The sequence below is a fragment of the Sander vitreus genome, chromosome 16 (assembly GCF_031162955.1).
Source record: "Sander vitreus isolate 19-12246 chromosome 16, sanVit1, whole genome shotgun sequence".
Classification (NCBI taxonomy): domain Eukaryota; kingdom Metazoa; phylum Chordata; class Actinopteri; order Perciformes; family Percidae; genus Sander; species Sander vitreus.
Genome location: NC_135870.1, coordinates 15,749,892 through 15,770,576, shown reverse-complemented (window position 1 = coordinate 15,770,576; position 20,685 = coordinate 15,749,892). Strand labels below are relative to the sequence as shown.

The following is a 20,685-nucleotide window of genomic DNA, read 5'->3' as shown; positions in this document are numbered from 1 at the left end:
TTTTAACTGGTCTTGAAGTTTAAAATCAGTGTGTATTTCATAAGGTTTAGAAACACCAAAACAAATAAGTCATGTTGATAATATGTGCTTGTGTCACAACAGCACTGCAATGAGACGTATCAAAGCAGGTAAGAACGTGTCTCAGCTGTAAGGTTGTAATGTTGATGCTATTTCGTAAGATGAGATAATGATTTGGCCACCTTACTGACTGTGCGTCTGTAATAATTATCCAAACTAGTATTTAAAGGCATGTTCAAATGTTTAAATTTACAGCCAATGTCTGTTTCAGTATACAATACATCATTTATATACCGCCTGGTGGTCTATTCAGATTGTCCTGGCATATCTGAACATTTTTCCTAAATGAGTATGAGCAGTAAGCTATCTTTGAAATTGTGTAATTTTAGAATGTATTCCTAAACAACCAGAGAAAGGAAAATACGAGACTGTGACACAGAGACGTTGACGCTTGCTCCTAGTCTGCTTAGTCAAGGTGTGGCCCCTTTTATATGACTCAACAGGTAGGCTATCCCTGCGTTCCAATACCCACACTACCATTTAAGGGCCAATAAAGAATGTAGGCAGTGGCATGAAGTCTTGGTAAATGTCAAGATAGTGACACCTAGTGAAAAAGGTATTTACTACATTGTTGTTCTGTATTATGAATGTTTTAATAATAAATAGTAGGGGTTTTTTTCTCTCTAAAAGTAGCTAAAATGTATCTCTACAAAAAAGTGTCATACATACCATAAAATACAGGCTATTTTGCATACGTGAGAAAATATTTGACTTGTTCTTAGCCTATGTAAACTACCGGTATTTATTATTTGGTCACGAAACGTGACCAAGGGTATTTGAACCCTTAACATGTCATTGTTGGATTTACCGTTATAATGCAGAACCCATCTGGATGGCCTTATAATATATATATATATATATATATATATATATATATATATATATATATATATATATATATATATATATATCCATTATAAGTTAGTGGATATCCTGCATAAGGGGTGCATGTTGGCAAACAAAATAGTTAATCAAATTACTACAACCAACTGCTACAAACTAAATATGAGGCCTTTGGGGGCCACTTTGGTAGTAGTCTCGCATTGCCAGACCTATTTTCACAGTCTTGAACCTACACAAACTCTTCTTTTTAATTTTAAAAAGGAGACACAGATAAAAAGATGCAATGAAATCTCCGAGTTTTCGCTCGGACACTCAAATAAACTGAATTTCAACATGACTATGCTAACATTTCAACTGTTGGATTGTATTTAATTGCACACATAAACGCTTATATTTGATGTTTCAAACATAGGTTAGTTTGAAACAAAATGGTCCAGAAAAGACTGAGGTGTAATGAATGACGTCATTGTCATGCGATTAATAACAAAGAGTCTTTATATGCAAGACAGATATTTTCCCTACCTTTGCCCTTCAACAACCAGCTAACGCAGAAAAACATTATTTTGTCTACCATATACTAGTTATAATTGCACTGTCATGTTTTAGCATTTTAAATTGCAACTTGCATTAAATGGGCTATTTCAAATATATCAGTGCAGTGTGTTCTGCACGGCTGCATGCTCCAGGAAGCCGTCGACTGTCGAAGAAAGCGGAAGTGGTAATAGGGAAGTATTTCATTCCGGTAGCTTTGCTTCAGCGAGAATTCCTGGCTGAGTGCAGTGGGCCATCAAAACAAAAACAGCACTCACACACATACAGTAGCTAATGTCAGTGGGAGCTAACGTTACTCTCCTTAGATATCAGTTTGCTGTTTCACCATGCTACTGAAGTCATGTTGCATTTACAGCACCGGAGTTTTTTCTATACTACTTCTGATCTCGGGTATTGCTTTGGTCTTGTCTAACGTGTTTCCACATTTCGTACAGTCGGTGGTTGAGAAGGTACGTCAAAAATCTGTTTCTGGCTAACAGTGTTAACGTTAGACATTTTGGTGTCTGTTAATCAGAATCAGAATCCGCTTTATTTGCCAGGTATGAGGACACATACGAGGAAATTTGCTTTAGATTATACATTGCTCACAATGTGCTTACTCATACAAAACAAACAATATATACACACTATAAACAATAACAGTATAGACAGTTTGAGGCAGTAGTGCAATGAAGAGTGCAAAGTGTGCAGGAGTAAATTATTTTTATGATAAATTTATTATTTTAATTATGGAGCATGCTAACTTAACTAAGTTAGCTAGCTTGATTCCAACTAGCAAACAGCGTTTGTTTGTTTGTGTTTCGATTTCGCCTCTGAGTTTCGTTTGTTGGACAGCTTTAGGTCTTCAGCTGATTTATAAAGTTTTACTAATTGCTTGTGGAATTCAGTTTATTTAGGCTTCTGCCAATACTGTCATAGATAGTTATTTAGCCAGTTTAATGAACAAGCGTATATGTAGCTGTTTTGGGCGGGGTAGGGGTATATTATTACATTAGCTTAAACTTTGAAATTAAAGAACCGTTATCTGATCATTTTTTTTTGTATTTCGCTAGCATTCGCATGATCATAAACTCTTTGTTTTACATTTTCAAATCTGTAATACCTGTATATCTGGCACATCATTTTCACAGTTATTTTACTCTATTTCCGCTTTATGATATCCTCACCTCATTCTTTAATGTGAACTAGGAAATGCTTGTGAATGCTGAAAAATCTAAGTTGTTAAAGCTAAACTAGATTGCTAGCTTTAATGCGTAAGAAGAAGGCAAAGCAGTGAGAATAGAAAAAAGTGAAGTTGTAGGAAAATGTGCAAAAGTGGAAATGGTTCTAATTAATATGAATGTCTTTAAAAGGTTGAATAATACTAACATTGTATGAACGTTTTTGTAAAAGCCGATGCTTAACTGAATTTCCGGCTTTAAATTGAATGAATATATTATTCAATATTTTCAAAAAGTACAAATAGAATTTATAAGTTGTATAAAACTCTTAATGGATGAAAGATGTTATTAAGCTAAATAACAGTGCCTGGATGATACGGAGAAGAGGGTATCTTGTTGCTTTGAGGCAGCTAATTCAAAAACTATGAGGCCTATTGCTTAAATGAGCACATTAGCTGAAAAAAGACAAGTAAATATTATGGAGGTGAGAGCAAGTTATAGAGGTTTTAAGACGATTTTCCAAGGCTTCCCACTTTAGTGATGTCATAACCCACTAAGTCATGTGATACTCACTCCATTGTAAGCACAGAAAAAGCCTGTATGAAACACTAAACTTAAACAGTGATACCACAAAAACTGTCAAAGATGTCATGAAGCTGAATACTATTGTAAAAGCTAAAGGTTTTGTGAGCAGTTTAAAGTTTGTCGTCTCTAGGTAAAAGTATGTAGGAGTAGCATTTCAAAAAGAAAGAAGCCTGAAGAGGAATTGAAGATTGCTTTATTGACTTTAATGTAGTAAAAAAATTGAAAAAAGCTTCATATTTTAACAAGTATAAATGGCAGAAAAAAAGTTGAAGAAGTCCCATCATGTGCTTAAAGAGCTGAACATTTTGATATTTGAATGGTTTTTGTAGCTGAATGTATGCAGAAGTTAGAGGTGACCAAAGAAAGTTGAAGAATAAAGAATAAGATAACAATACTGTGAATGATGCTGAATCAGCATTAACACAATTAAATGGCATATCATGACTGCTAATCCAAATGGTGATTTCACCACTTGCAGTAGCGTTTGTCATATGGTGTTAGGGCAGCTTAGTCATCAGCATATTTGCGCCTGAAGTCTCACATGTTTCTCAATTGTACCACTGCTCTTTGTCCCCCTTAGGAAGTAGTTTTGAAGAATGGCACAGAGGCATTTGAGGCCTGGGAGAATCCACCAGCCCCTATTTACATGCAGTTTTACTTCTTTAATCTGACCAACCCCATGGAGGTGCTGGATGGGGATCGGCCTGCTGTGATTGAGATTGGACCATATACATACAGGTGAGAGAGCAAAAGGAGAAAGACTTTACTCTTACTTCTCTAACGTTAGTCATCTATTCAATAAGACGTGAATCAAAGGAGGGGGACACAAATGCCATTGCAATCAAGATCCCTCCTTCCAAACATTTAACATCATGCATGAATGGAAATAAACTGAATAAGCCAAATTGTCAAGTCAGTAAAATTCTTTTACTACAGCTCACACAATGGAAACTAAGTCTTTCACCTTTCAAAGTAGAAAGGTGCTAACAAGCTGATGATTAGATTACGTGAAACACAAAGAGGAAGGAAAGGACCCAAAAATGTACAGGTCAGTGGTGCACATGAAAGCAAAACATGCACAAGCAATAGATTATACACTATAATACAAAATGTAAGTCTACAAATCTATCTATCTATCAAGAATTATTAAAATAGATGGTTTTGAGTGGTATTCTCGACTTGAAAGAATAATTGCCATTCCCTGAAGGCGTTGAAAGAATTACAGCAACAATGTTTGCCATAGTTAACTTAGGTTTACATGAATGGTGTGAATACAGTACATCTTGTTGTGAAAACCTCACGTTCACTTATGGTTTGTGCATGTTGTTTTCAGTAAGACAAAGTACCAACTGTAAATAGTGGACAAAATATAGTTTGTGTTTCTGCCATTGCTAAATTATTGTCTTTTCAAAAATGTCAATGTCATCTTGCAGAGACAGAAGCAGAGAGCTGTTTGTGCGGTCCTGTCTCTGGCTAGCTTGAGGCAGCTTGTTTGTCTATTAACACAGACAGACACAGTAGCTTTGTACAGATGCCAATTTGTCTAGCTGAGATATATATTTTTTTCTGCCCAAAAGCAATTTACTTTGTCAAAAGGCAGTTCTTTAAAATAATGGTAGGAAAACAGTTTTGTTTTCCAATCCATTACCTTACATAACCCTGTGAACCACTTACCACATACCTGAGATGGTTTTCTTATATTTTTCAGCACTGTACTTCTTTACAGTCTCTTTGGAAGCTGAACCAGATGGTCACAAATGTTCTACTGAATCCCTGATCAGTTACACTGGAGCAGTTTGAGGCACCTCATGTGGAGTTTTTGAGAAATGGCTGTTATTAGTCATTTCCTTACCTACACATTCACATATATGTTTTAAGTTACAAGAAGATTATAATCGGTTGTTTAAAACAGTTGAGATTCACCCTCTGTGGAGGGGAGTTCAATTTGTCCAGAAAGTGCATCACAGCAGCACTCACTATGGCAAGGATGTGTTTTCTTTTTTTTGACAGTCCTTGAATTTGAGTCATGAAAGAAAATGACTGCATTATGCTATAATTAAGCCAAATTCATGATTTTAATACAGAACTTTTCTCTGCAGTCTGAGATGCAGATACTGCATGTGTAGTTAATGTAAGATTCTGGGCAACGTTATTAAAGGTTTTTCTTTCTCTTGAAACTTTTGGCTGCAGCACTGTAACACAGAACTATCAACTGTTAACTTTTGACCTTTACCCTGTTGGTTCTGTATTTTTCTACACAGAGAGTACCGGCCTATGGAGCAAGTGGACTTCCAGGATAATGGCACTAAAGTAGCAGCTGTCAACACTAAGACATACATATTCCAGCGTAACATGTCCCGAGGTCCAGAGAGTGACCTCATCAGGACGGTCAACATCCCTGCAATGGTGAGCCACAGAAATCCATGAACTACTAGTGGTGTTAGAATCATAGACTGTAAGATCGACAACGCATTTCACAACACCTCCCACTGTACAAAAATGAGCCAAAATATCACAGATACGGGCACTGCCATCGTGTACAGAGTCTCCGCAGTAGTGATCTGGCGGTGGAGCTGCAGTATCCAAGTCCCGCACATACACCCGCCCGACCAATCGCGAGTAATTACAGTTGTCAATCATGACGTTTCACCCTGTTTTAATAGCATCAAATAAATAATAAAAACCAAACTGATCAAAAAAATGAACACTTGAACTAACAGTGTGATAAGAACTACCTAAAATGACAGAAACCATCTCTGGGAAAAAAATTATTTGACGTGTACTTTGACTTTTCAGTTTGAGCCATGTCCCACCAACTGACATGGAGGGGGATTTATGACCTATACTGCAGCCTGCCACCAGGGGGCGATCAAGATGTTTTGGCTTCACTTATAGTGTAGAAGTGTGTTCCATTTACCTAGGAAATCAGAAGCCAGGGCTGGGAATGACGTCACACTCGAGTTGACTGGGTACCATTAAAACAAGTCAGATTTCACAATGGGGTTTGCTCTACCCAGATTAGCCATTGTTAGCAATACCAGTTGATAAACGGATTGCCTTAAGAGGAATGTGGCTATCAAATGTGTGTTAATCAATCCTTTGGTCATAATATAATAATAGCAGGAGGGGCAATATTAGTATTCTAAAACTGGAAAGTGGCAGTGGTTTAACTGGGCAGAGGGCAGTAAATGTGCTGGTGTAGATCATGGATGTGTAATAAAACCGTGTAGATTCAAACCACTTCCTAAACCAGTGATGTGTTATGGACAGGCAGCGAGGCTTCAGATGTCATCAATGACGTAATTTGCCTAAAACGATACAAGCCTTGATACACGCTTCACAAAAAACTTCCGGGATTTCTCGACACACGCTTTAAAGGGGTGGTTCAGAATTTTGGACATAGGACCTCATTTCCAAGTTAGCCAGTGTGTTATTTATCAGTGGAGACAGTTTTCAACACTTTTCATCCAGTCCTTCCAGTTGCAGAGTTCGCTGGTGCTAGGCTAGCGCAAGTCAACAGTATCTGCTAGCCTGCCACTAAAAACATACACTCCACAGTACACCCGAGGCAAATAAATTATAACGCCAGACTATCGATGTAAATGTCTGTTGATAATGAATAATGTAATAACTACCCTTGCATTGCATTGCAATATACTTTGTTCCCTGTAGTTGGTAGCATAGGCTACAGCAGCGGCGGAGTGATATTACCTAGGCTACAGAGAAAGCCGGTTTACATGACAATCGCGCAAGTTTATTTACCTGCCGCTGTGAGCTCCAACTTATTCCACTCTGCCAGGCTATAACTCATATAACGTTACCGGTACATGAAAGCACACAGGCTAGCAATTTGCATGTAAACTGTCCGAGCTTACATGACGTTTCTGTCAGCAATTACCTAAAGTTAGCGGTTAGCCCAGCTGGGTATCTACCAAGAGTGTAGCTTTACCGTTAGCTAACGTTGTCACTCTCCACAATGCATTGAACTGTAACGTTATCTCCACTAACGTTGTCAGTCTCAATCAATCAGTAGCAGCTAGGCTAACGTTATGAAAGGGACTAGCTTTATTAGCTAGAGTAGCCTACCGAAAGTTATTACCTGTTCATCAGTAGCTGTTGGTGCATCTAGAAAGACGGATGGAACCGCATTTGTTGTCAGTGACTGGTCCTTTAGATTGCGGGTTTTTCAAAGTCGTCTGGTCTAAAATGATCACTACACATTTGCCACTTGAGTGGAGTCTCCGCTGGTGTCTTGATGTTCAAGCCAGGAGCTACTAGGTTTCCCGACTGGAGTGCGCTTCTCTGTTTACTTTTTGGCGCAGTACTACTAACCGGAGCTAAGTAAAATTCCGCTGCTGCTGAGAAACTAGTCCCTCAAAATGTAATGCGATCATTGAGATGCAAGGGTAGTTTTATTTCTAACATTATTTTATCAACAGACATTTACATTGATAGTCTGGCGTTATAATTTATTTGCCTCGGGTGTACTGTGGAGTGTGTAAGACTGCTTTTAATGGCAGGCTAGCAGATACTGTTGACTTGAGCTAGCCTAGCACCAGCGAACTCTGCAACTGGAAGGACTGGATGAAAAGTGTTAAACTGTCTCCACTGATAAATAACACACTGGCTAACTTGGAAATGAGGTCCTATGTCCAAAATTCTGAACCACCCCTTTAAAGCCTCGGCATAGAACGTAACATCACTAGTACTGTGTAATATTTTTAAAGTAAGATATCAAAGATCAATTGATTAATATGTCTTCCATGTAATTACAAGGAGTAACATTGCTTTTGAAACAAATAAGAAGTACTTCACTATATGGAGTAACAACACACTCACAGGTTACAGCTATTATTCCATAATATACAATAAATCACTGACTCCCCTCCCCAAAAAGTTATTAAATGATTTTGGCAGCCACAAAAGAGTATGACGAATAGAGTATAATAAAAAAAGTTATTATGTTTATAACCTTTTTAATTCATATGATGCATGTTTAGTGTTTTTTTTCCAGCTTCTACAGATTTTCCTACTTTTATTCAACTTGAAATTTGAAATTAAATAGTTTAATTGTAGTACCTTATGCTATCAGCGCGTTACACAACAGGTTGTCTTCCCTTCTCTCTCCTGGTAGACGGTGATGGAGCAATTCAAGGACCATGCTTTCATCGCCAATGTGATCTCCTCCTACATGAAGGGCACCGGGGAAGGCCTGTTTACCACCCACACAGTGGGAGAGCTGCTGTGGGGTTATGAAGACGGCCTGCTCAAAGCCCTCAGAACTTTAAAACCCGAGCTGGATGATGTTTTCGGACTCTTCTATAAGGTTTCATTTAAGCATATGAATATACTATTGTACACTTTTTACAGACTGGAGTTTGAAAATATATTGGATAATTGCACAGAAAGTTTATTATTAGGGGTCCAAGCCCGAGGGGGCCTGGAACCGTGTTTGCAAGGCAACGCTGTTCACAGATCCAGCGGAGCTGTGGAACCCTATTGCTTTCCTAAGGTTTCTTATTATTATTTTTCCGCCGATAAAACTGATGCTACAGCCTAAACCGTACATGGTGGGGGGTTGCCGTTTTCAGGAGTGGTCCAGATCCATGCAGGGACCTCGGACAAAAATATTCAGCCACTTCCACTGCTAGGTTGCGCTATAGCAGAAAAAACTCCCAAACTATACATCGCACATTAAAAATACACATATCTACGCGTTCCCTGAATTCAGCTGAATCTCCGGATATAGGCCACGCCCATTTCCGCCTAGGCTTTTATGCACAAAAAATTGATTTATCATAAATCTACTTTTTCTAACTCCTCCTAGACCGTGCGACTGATCTGCACGAAACTTGTTACATAGCATCTCCAGACCGACCTGTCAAAACGTTATCAAAATAATTTTTATCGGATAAAAATTGCGCAAATTACGCACAAACAAATCTGTGTAGCTAGCTATGAAAACATGAATTTTGCCATATCTCGGCCAAAATAAATGCTATCATTGCAAAACTTTAGATTTTTATTTTATTTTATTTGCTATGACCCTCTGAGGGAATTTTATGGAAATTGGCCACTAGGGGGCGCTACAAGTACAAAAACTTTATATGTCTCCAACGGCTCATCCAATTTTTACGAAATCTTGAGGGCATCATCTAGGGCCACTCCTGAGGCCAAGCCTACAGTGGGGTACTGATTTGTCAAAGTGGGCGTGGCCTATGCGACCCAGGTTTGGATTCACCACTTACACTAATGTGAGCAACTTCAAATTTACAGCGTAGATGTACAATGGCTCATGGAACTTAGATACCAAAACTTACACATATGGACCACTAGGTGGCGCTATAATGACGTCAAATGTGTTTTTGCCTATAGCTCCCACATTACACATCGCACATTAGCAAACCTTACATCCACGTGTTCCTTGAATCTTGCTAAATCTGATGATATGTGACACACCCATTTCCGCTAAGAAGTTTTTCCACAATATCGCGCAAAACCAACTTTTTCGAACTCCTCCTGGGCCGTGCAACCGATCTGCACGAAACCTGGTAGGTAGCATCTGCAGATGGACCTGACCAAAAGTTATCAAAAGAATTTTGCTACGTTAAAATATGCACAATTTACAACCAAACTCATTTCCGTAGCTAGCCACAAAAAACAAACTTTAGCATATCTCGGCCAAATTAATAGCTATCAGAGCAAAACCTGTTAATATTGTTCGACCTCCCACTCCGAGGCGCTGTACAACATTTGGTGAAGATCGGCCATTAGGGGGCGCTATAATGAACGTAGACGCGTTTTTGCAAATAACTCAATGCATTTAAATGGGAAATTTGCAATGGCAATATCTCTGCCGTAGTAAATGCTATCATCACAAAACTTGAGATTATTGTTCGACATACCACCTCTGTGGCTCTATACAAGATTTGGTAATGATCGGCCTTTAGGGGGCGCCTTAATTGAGGTAGAAGCGCTATAGTCAACGTAGACCAGTTTTGCCCCTTTCACTCAATCAATGTTAATGGGATATTTGCAACGGCAATGTACCGCAGACCTTGCGGCTCACGCCCTCGATATTTCCCGAAGTTTGCCTCCCCACCGTCACGCTTTGGGTCCCGCTTTGGGTCCCGCTTTGGGTCCCGCTTTGGGTCCCGCTTTCGCGCACTCACCGGGTCGTCGGGGGCGACTGGCGCCGGGAGGCTTGGATCCCGTCATAACTGTTTGCAGTTCTAGTTATTTTTTATAATCAAGAGTTTCTTGTGTGGGAGCTGTTTTTTGTTTTGTTTTTTTAAAACATTCCTTTTTTTCCTTTAGACCAATGCTTCCAACGATGGTGATTATGTCTTCTTCACTGGACAGCAAAACTACAAGGACTTTTCCAGAGTGGATACATGGAACGGTGAAAGGTAATTGTCTCTTCTCACCTCCAGCAAAGAAATGACAGTGATCTCCTGCTCTGTAAATCCACTCAGTGAGAATCATTGATTACATGCAGTTTAAATGGATGAGAGTTGGATTACACAATTGATTGTATTATTACCAAACAGGCAAATCATTTTTTTTCCTGCCATTATCATATCACAGTTGATATGTGTCTTTCATCACAGTTATTCATGTCTATAAGCCACACCAATGTTAATCCTCTCTGTTGCACTTTGAGATTTTCTTTCATCCTTGTCTCTCTTTTAAAACCTAATTGTTTCAGACTGTATCTGTCAGTAAGGTATGACAATGACCTTCTACATATACTGGACTTGCTAGCCAGCTTGCGCTGTAGTAGTAGGTAGACGTTTTGGGGAATACACGTATTTGATTTGGATAAGAAGATTGGAGCCACTCTCTTATCTCTCAGTTAAACACAAAGCTACATCTAGGAGAGTTTAGCTTATCTTCAATCAATCAATCAAAATGTATTTATATAGTACTTTACAGCAACCAGCAGGTATCCAAAGTGCTTTACATCAGGAATCAAGTATAAAACAACATATCATACAATAAAAAGAATGAAACATATAACACAGTAAAATCAGAAAAGGTTACAAAGAAACAGGAGAGTGAAATTGTCACACCACTACTGCGTATTAAAAGCCAGTCTAAACAAATAGGTTTTGAGTTTGGACCTAAAAAGAGCTACATCTGTAATAGTGCGAATATCAGAGGGTAACTTGTTCCAGAGTCTCGGGGCAGCAACTGCAAAAGCCTGATCACCCCACCGTTTATACCTTGACCTTGGGACTTCTAAAACCAGCTGATTTGAAGACCGCAATGACCGGTTGTGCTCATGCAATGTTCAAATTTCGGACAAATGCTCCGGGGCCAGGCCTTGAAAACAAACAATAAGATCTTAAAATCTATTCTATAAACGCACAGGGAACCAATGTAGGGTGTAGAGAACAGGAGTGATGTGTGCACGTCTAGATGTATTTGTTAAAAAGCGAGCAGCAGCAAGTTGAAGGCGTGAGATGGAGGTCTGATTCAGACCAACATAAACAGCATTACAGTAATCCAACCTTGAACTAGTAAAGGCATGAATAGCCTTTTCTAGGTCGTGCCTGCTCAGGAAAGGCTTAACTTTAGCCAGGAGACGAAGCTGGTAAAAGCTCATTTTAACAACATTACTGATCTGCTTGTCAAATTTCATGCTGCAATCAAAAGTAACTCCCAAATTTTTGACAGCTGACCTAGTGTATGATGCCAGAGCTCCCAAATTCAAAGCTGGACCATTTTGCGTGCCTGAAGTACTGAAAATAATACACTCAGTTTTATCTTTGTTCAAATTAAGAAAGTTTTGTGAAAGCCACAACTTAATATTATTAATACAACTAAGCAGGGAGTTTAGTGTGACACTGTCATTTGCTTTCATAGGCAAATACATTTGCAAATCATCTGCATAACAATAAAATGACAGTTGTGCTTGCCTATAATAGCCCCTAAAGGCAACACAAAGCAGCACAAAGACCAAAATGTCAAACTATTTCTGAAACACACAAAGGACTGCTGTTAAGGAAAAGGAGCAGCAGGGTTTACCAAGCCTTTTCAAGCTCACACTATTTAAAACATCTAAACAACATATGTTTTGCCTAACAAATTGGTTAGTAGTTCTTCACTTAAGCTGACAAAGGAAAAATTATGAAATGGTTGGGTGCTGGGCATTGTTAATGCCTGAAACTCCTGGGTTTTTAAATTCATAAATATTAAATCTGATAATAAAAAAAAAACATTACCAATATTATTTTTTTTGTGTGTATGCTTGCAGCATGCTGAATTGGTGGTCATCTGATGAGTGCAATATGATCAATGGAACCAACGGAGCATTTTTCCATCCAGTTATCACCAAGAATGAGACACTCTACATGTTCTCCTCTGACCTGTGCAGGTGAGTAGACTGCTAAAGACCATGCTTCTGGGAGACTTAATATGTTCCACAAATGTAATTGGGCACGCACCAAATCATTATATATATATATATATTTGTCTATACATGTTCAGATGAAGCAGATGATTCCCAAATATCTTGGGCTGTTTAAAGGCAAGAAACATTGAGTCACGTGAGCTTTCACATTTGATCCCATTTGGGTTCTCGTTCTGGCGTTTTTTTATTAGCTTAAAGTCCTTAGTTAATGGGGTTTTTATTTTCTTTCTTTCAACGGTTTTAATTTTTTTTAGGCAAGACAATGCATTTTGCCTTTCATTTTGTTTGGTTGCCTATTGAGCACAGCTGATCTTTTCAGCTTTAGGTGATATAAAATTAATTTCAATTAAGTGTGGCTTTCTGCATCCTTTTTTACAGTCATTTTTTTTTCTGGGCTTATCTCCCTGGCTTGAGTTGGCTAGTGAAATGGCTCTCCCCTCAATCATCCTAATAATGTCTTCCCAAGCCTTTCCCTCAGCATTATTTGTGTCTGGATATGGGTTAATACCAATTTAGCTTTGCTGGGTGCATGGCAGGTCAGTGTTGGCCTCTTGAATGAGGTCACTGTTAGCTTACTACCTATTTAGTGCTGCTTTAAACAACTAATATCCACCGTCTTTGAGGGTTCATACATCTGAACTGAGAGTGTAGCACAGACAGCCAAGGTTTATGAGGCAGTAACATATTAGCACAACCTTTTAAACCCTTTTGGTAAAACCTGTATGTGCTGTGCAGGTTTTCAGTAAATCAGCTTACCACAGAGCTCATGAACAAAATTTGCGCAAAACCCCCACCTTTGTTGCTTTTCCAGCTTTACAGAGTTGATTTGTGCCTGCAAAGATTAACCAGCATCTGACTCTGTTTCCAAGGTCTCTGTACGCTCTGTATGAGGAGGATGTGACAGTGAAGGGGATCCCTGGGTATCTCTTCAGTCCCCCGAGCAAGGTGTTTGCCAATCATACCGTGAACCCAGCCAATGCAGGCTTCTGTGTCCCTGCTGGAAATTGCCTGGGCTCTGGCGTACTGAATGTCAGCCCATGTAAACAAGGTAGGAAGTAGGGATGTGGGGATGAACCAATTTTGCCATAACCACGGTTACATTACGTTACAGTTTCATAACTGTAAGTAAGTGTAGAAACTATGATATCTGTGGTGTCCTGATTCCTGCATTGTTGCCCTGTCAAAACTAATCTTGCGAGTCACGTTTGTGTGTACGGTGAAATCTCGCAAGGCGCTGGTTTGTTTTGTGTGTGAGTGCCACTCACCTGAAGCGTTGAGAAGAAGAGCAGTAACATGTAAATGTGGAACTGACATTCCAGCCTTGTATCCGCCAAAAAAGCGGCTTAAATCGGCAGTGTGGAAGCATTTGTGGACCAAAACAGTTCAAACTCACCGGGAGTAGTTCACAACTTGTCACTGCTGACGTTCCGAATCTTGCGAGGATATCAGATTACCCACTGAGGAGGACTGTCGGTGGGACTATCACTCCCTGTCTCTGTCTATGGAACCTACTGATGTAGCAGCTGGTCTGTATGAACAACCAGAGGAACGTCTCTTTGTGTCACATAGGGAAAGGTTCTTTAAAAGCTGTTTCATCACAAACTTTTTTTTTTTTCTGAATCTGCTCTGCTAAGTATCTTTCATAATGTTATTCTAACTGAATCTTTTTGTGTGTCCAGGAGCTCCCATCATAATGTCTCCACCACACTTCTACCAGGCAGATGAGAAATATGTTCAGGATGTATTTGGCATGAGGCCTAAGAAGGAGGAGCACCAGACTACGATTGTTATCAATCCGGTAGGAATTTCTACTTTAACTCTTAAAGACATGTTTTAAGACATATAAAAAGATTCTGCTGCCTTGGAGTACAACTTTGTGTCTGTTTTTTTTAAAATCCTCAATATGTAAATGTATAAAAATATGTAATAAATAATATCCCAATGTGAATATAATACACTACTATTATACAAATATTTTTTATTTCAAAAGTTACTTACAAGATGTCTCCTAAATCACTAAAAAGTCCATCTACAGTGTGTGTGGAGGTTTCAAGTTTCCACTTCAAACATTTGGTCTTCAACAGATTAAAGGCATACTCTGTAACTTTTCCCTCTTTGGTCCCCCTACAGGTTGTCTCATTGGAACTACAGCCACGCGAGCTGTAGTTCCAATGAGTCAAACTCTGCTCATACATCATACTGCACTGTGAAAGTTAAACATCCGAGTGAATCAACAGTAAGCAAAACCTATTTCTGAGCGGAGCTTTTAAAGATGTCATTTGTGTACACGTTGTTTTAAGCTTTTCTTTACACCCTCATGTTGTTAATATGATTCCTTTTTCAGAAAAAAATAGTTGCAATGTAGGAAGCTGATATGAAAACTTTTGTGTTTAAAACTTTGCAGCAAGACGACATTCATGTTTACCACTAGATGATGAACTATCTCAGCTTTGTGACCGCTAGCCAGTGGTTACACACGAGGCAGTAGTAAGCAGTGGTTAAAGATTAACTAGAGGTGGAACGGAGCTGTCACTAAAGATAAGCTCCTTACAGCTCTTATCAGGTGTAATACTGTAATAACTTGTCCTGTGGTAAATCCATAATAAAGGAAAGCAGACTGAAAAAAACACTTCCAGGAGCACAATGTGTTGCTGGACATCTGTTGACATCTCAGACGTAGAATTAATGTAATTTTAATCCTGTAAATCAATGAAGAATACTCCTGAAAGAAGCAAACAGACTACAAAGACATAAACAGTTGAGACATAAATATGTTAAGATAAAAAAGTACTAATTAGTCGATTTGCCTAACCCAGCATGCAACTGTGACACATACACTTTCATTTCAAACCAATTCATGTGAACTTTATTAGCCCAAACGTGTGAGGTGGTGGCATTCTAGGGCTGTGTATTGGCAAGAATCTGGCAATACAATACGTAACGCGATACATGGGTCACGATTCAATATATTGCAGTATATTTCGATACGGTAAGGCGATATATTGGGATTTTTTTTTTAAAGTATAATTTTAGAAAAACTAATATTTAAAGGTCCCATGGCATGAACATTTCACTTTCTGAGGTTTTTTTTTAACATTAATATGCGTTCCCCCAGCCTGCCTATGGTCTCCCAGTGGCTAGAGATGGCGATGGTCTGGGTATCCTGCTCTGCCTTTGAGAAAATGAAAGCTCAGATGGGCCGATCTGGAATCTGCTCCTTATGATGTCATAAGGAGCAAGGTTACCTCCCCTTTCTCTGCTTTGCCCGCCCAGAGAATTTGGCCCGCCCATGAGAAAGAGAGAGACATCATAGCTTTCAAACGAGCAAAGCGGCAGTTGGTTGACCAAGTTGGTAGCTACAGACACAAGTTGGTAGCTACAGACACATTTCTGTGTCTGTAGCTATTGAGGAGTAGAGAGGGGGGGGCAAGGTGGAGGGTGGGTGTGTGGCCTTGTGGCCTTGCCCCCCCCCTCTCTACTCCTCAATAGCTACAGACACAGAAATGGCACATCCTAAGGAAAGCTCATTGTGGGACTGGCTCTAGTGACTGTAATTCTGCACCAAGGCTGAATTTCGGGAGAGAGACTTCAGATACAGTATTAGGGGACCACTAAGGCCTATATAAAAGCATCCAAAAAGCAGCATGTCATATGACTTTAAAAAAAAAAAGACATGATGTGCATAAAAGTAAAATAAGTTTACTTTAGGTAAACAATTCAGTACACAGAAAATCAAACTGCCAGTTTGGGATTGTGGTTCGCAGGTTCTTAGTGAGCACATTTTTATATGCTAAAGTAGAACAAAGTTCAGCCATAGCTACATTGTTAGCTTCTAGCAAAAAGTCAGGCACTGCTAGGCACCGTTAGGTAAGGACACTAGTGGTGCATCTCAGCATAGCCATCTAGCGGTAGGGGGTTTGAACACAACATAAACATGAACCACTGTCTTACATGAATATTTTTGCACGTAAACTTAAAAAAAAAAAGAAGAAAAATCGATATTGTGTTTTTGAAAATCAATACAGTATTGCAAAAATAAAATATTGCGATACTCAAGTGTATCAATTTTTTTTCTTACACCGCTATGGCATTCATCGTTAAACCCAGTAAACAAGCTACTGTTTTGTCTGTTTATCCTCCCTCACACTGTAATTTTTACTGTGCCACTGCATGAGATTACTGAGATTGTTCAAAGTCTCTGTCATTAATACTGGGTTGCGGTGCCCTGTACAACTTAATGGGTAGAGCAAACCACCTCCGCTGCCAGCTTCGGGGCTGTGATTTTCATTTGGGCCAACTACAAAAAAAACATTTATGCAGAGAACATCTCTGTTGTATGGACAGTAGAGCTGCACGATTTGAGGAAAATATCTAGTTGTGATTATTTTGACTGATATTGCAATTGTGATATGATTCACGATATTGGAGGGAATGATCATTTTCATTAAAAAAATATTATAATAAAAATAAATTAAATGATTATAGTGTGATGTTTGTGAGGATCTGTACCAAGCAAGGATTTTTCTGTAGGATACGATTTTTGCAACAAATATTGCGCACCCCCCTGCGATTTGGAAATTGCACTAGTCCACATTGCGATTTTAATAAAATTGCAATTAATTGTGCAGCCCTAATGTACATTTCTGCCAACCAGACTATTAAAGTACATTTACCAAAAAATGTTTGCAGCATAACGATCTTGAACATAATGACAGGTGTTAGTATACATCTGCACACAGGTCAGTGGTGTTTAGTTTCTCTTAAACAACATTTTATCTGTTTTGCAGCTGACAGGAATCACCCTGCAAGCAGCAAAGCGGCTCCAGGTCAACGTGTACGTCGAGAAAATTCCAACCTTCAGGTAATCGGCTCATTGTCTTCATTGGTCTCGTGTTACGGCACCTTTTGTCATAAACCCCACTGTCATCGTGTTGGCTTTAATGAAACTGAAAACGTGTAAAGCAGTTTTGCCAACATCATCATTATGAGTGGACTTTTGTACAGTTGTGGCTCTCTTGTTGTGCATCTACTTGGCATCTGAAGGAACAAACAATCTTGATATAATCTTGAGTCCAGACCTAACAGATGTGCATGTTGTCAAACTATATTTACACAAACTAAATGCACACTATGAACAGCATGCAGCCGAAAGTTGTTGGAAGACATTCACAGTTGTCTGAATGTCTCTTTGCCATTTATTCATTAACTCATAGACAAATGTTCACATTACTAATAAAGACAACAAAAATTCATAATTATGATAGTAGGTAAATTATTGTGAATAATTTTCTTTCTTTTTTTTCAGTCAAACAGGAAATGTGAGGACAGTGATCCTTCCTGTGGTTTATATCAATGAGGTACAAAATCACACACAACAGTTTTGTCATTTAGTCATAAATAACAGACATGCAATGGCATAATAACAACGTATGCCTGCTCATATATATGTGTGTGTGTGTGTGTGTATAGTATATGTAGATATATATATATATATATATATATATATATATATATATATATATATATATATATATATATATATATATATCTTCTACCTCTGGTGGTGTTCTCTTTGTTCAGTGTTTTTATGTTGCGCTGAATTGAACCTCTAATCACGCTCTCCTTCCATCTTCTCAGAGCGTCGTCATTGACGACGCGTCAGCCATGAAGCTGAAGGCGATTGTTGTCAAGCGGAATGTCGTGGCGAACATTCCGTTCATGCTGATTGGTCTAGGCATCGTTCTGGGAGGAGTCTTCATGTTCCTGATGTGTCGACAGAAGGTCCCCAAGGTGAGTGCTTGAGATGGACATTAAATGAGATGTTCATTAGAGCTGCAACTAAAGATTATTTTCATTATCCACCAATCTGTTGATAACGTTTTTCTTTAACTGATTAATTGTTTAGTCTATGGAATGTCAAAATAAATTGTTTTGTTTAAATAATACTGAATAGTCCAAAACCCAAAGATATTGAAGTTAAGACACAGTAGAAAACAGGAAAACAGAAAATCTTTACATTTGAAGACAGTATTTGTCATTACTACTTGACTAAACTACTTTAATGATTAACGGATTATCAGAATTGTTATTCATTAATTATTATTATTCTGTTGATTGACTAATTCATCCATTGAGTAATCATTTCAGCTATAGTGGTCATGTAGAAAACAAACCTAAAACATGACTTTTATTATTATTCAGAGATAATGTTATAGTGGGATATTAATGGCCTATATTAATGTTACATTTTTAGTAACATTTTGGTATCTGGTTTAATTTTTCAGAGCACTACAGCTGAACAACAGCCCCTGCTCTCATCATAGCACCAAACAGTATGTAAAAGGAGGAGGATTGCCATATTTGCAGTATAATTCCACATTTCATGGGTTCAATGGGTCTGAAGATTTTTACCATTAACCCCCAAGTAATAGTTTGCATTAACAACCACAATTCCACCTTTTAATCAGTTTTTTTAATCTAATGGTTTTAGGAAACAAAGTGAAGAGGTTTGTTACAGGGTTGGGGTTAATGTCATTCAGTTACAAGTCAGTTGTAAGGATGCTGAACTCCCTTTTTTTTATTAAATATTTCTCTTTTTTACTGCTAAATATGGGGTATTGGATTGAAACAACGTGAATTGAGTAATTTAAATCTCCTACACAATCTAATTTTAATTGTCTGGAGAGTCAGCTCTGAACTAATCAAACCACCAGGAATTTAAGAAAAAATATACTGTATCATTATTTGGCCATGTCCCTTAAGTGTGTGTGTGTGTGTGTGTGTGTGTGTGTGTGTGTGTGTGTGTGTGTGTGTGTGTGTGTGTGTGTGTGTGTGTGTGTGTTCATAAAATGAATGGCTACAGAACTAAAATAGTGATGAAGGAACACTGTCAGTGTTTGTTTTTAGAAATTGGCCAATAATCCATTTTTAGCATGGTGTGGTCAGATTGTTGAGGCATCAGTAAGACGAACAGCTGTTTTAATGTAAGACAAATATCCTTAATTTTTTCACATCAACATTTCACATTTTTGTATTGTCCCAAAGTCAATAACAAAGTCAAACTGTGCAAAACGACTGCCGGCATAATGTTTCATTCATTGTCAAGATTATTTTTTGGGGCATTTTTAGGCCTTTATTTGACATGACAGCTGAATAAATGAAAGGGGAGAGAAGGGGGAATAACAAGCAGCAAAGGGCCGCAGGTCAGAGTCAAACCCGGGCCCGTTGCGTCGAGGAGTAAACCTCTATATATGGGCGCCCGCTCTATCAACTGAGCTATCTGTTTTATTCTTTATGTCATGAATCTATAGTGAACTCTGCTTTCTTTAAAAACCATGTACTCTGTGTAACCTTCAGTGGAAATCCAGTAATCCACGATATATGTAAATAATATAATGTGGAATCACATCCAAATAGTATTAATTCAACAATAGCAGTGTAAAGGTAAGGTTTTTGCCTAGTGCGCAGTACGATGTCTTGTCCCATGATGGTGTGAAGTGCTGTGCAATGTTTTCTTTTCACTAATTCCAATTAGACACGAATGTGTGATTTTGAGATTTTCTACTGATATTATGCTAAAATCTGTTTATGAAACAGCGTTACGCTAGTGACACTACTGATACATATTTTGCCAAATAGAAAATTATTAAATGTTTTTCCTTTTAACCACTAGGAATTGCACATTATTTTTATGGATAACTTCTGCACTTCTAAACAGCATTTTATCAGAATATTTTAACTTCATTTGAAGTTTGGCAAGGTTTTCTGTCCAGAACTACGTAGAATTTCACTACAATGTGTAATTTGTTAGTTGAATAACCACTGTTTCACACACATCACTGACAGCCTGTCTTGTGTTCATTTTGTTTTGGTCTTTGTTTCATATAAATACATATATCAATATGTAATCACTGTTAACGTATTTTCAATAGGTCACATATCTGACATATGCACATTGTCTTGTCATTTGCTACAACTTTAATAAACCTGGTGTGCTTCACATTCTCTTTTTTCCAATTTTTAGCTAGTCTTCAGTTTTTTGTTTGTTTATCA

At 38.3% G+C, this 20,685-nt stretch overlaps 1 protein-coding gene across 1 annotated transcript; it reads left to right on the top strand.

The window, feature by feature from the left end:
* The first annotated feature begins 1,667 nt into the window (after positions 1-1,667).
* On the top strand, positions 1,668-20,632 carry scarb2c (scavenger receptor class B, member 2c). Its single transcript, XM_078271181.1, has 12 exons — positions 1,668-1,922; positions 3,799-3,956; positions 5,480-5,624; positions 8,353-8,544; positions 10,536-10,627; positions 12,478-12,597; positions 13,503-13,681; positions 14,313-14,431; positions 17,421-17,494; positions 17,939-17,990; positions 18,271-18,423; positions 18,918-20,632. The coding sequence occupies exons 1-12, from the start codon at positions 1,800-1,802 to the stop codon at positions 18,954-18,956; spliced, it is 1,446 nt and encodes a 481-aa protein (XP_078127307.1). The 5' UTR covers positions 1,668-1,799; the 3' UTR covers positions 18,957-20,632.
* Positions 20,633-20,685: the final 53 nt, after the last annotated feature.

Excerpts from the sequence above, each read along its gene's own strand:
- scarb2c (XM_078271181.1), top strand. The coding sequence starts at position 1,800 with ATGCTACTGAAGTCATGTTGCATTTACAGCACCGGAGTTTTTTCTATA. Across the intron at positions 3,957-5,479 it reads ATTGGACCATATACATACAG|AGAGTACCGGCCTATGGAGC; the intron begins GTGAGAGAGCAA and ends TTTTCTACACAG. Across the intron at positions 14,432-17,420 it reads CTACGATTGTTATCAATCCG|CTGACAGGAATCACCCTGCA; the intron begins GTAGGAATTTCT and ends TCTGTTTTGCAG.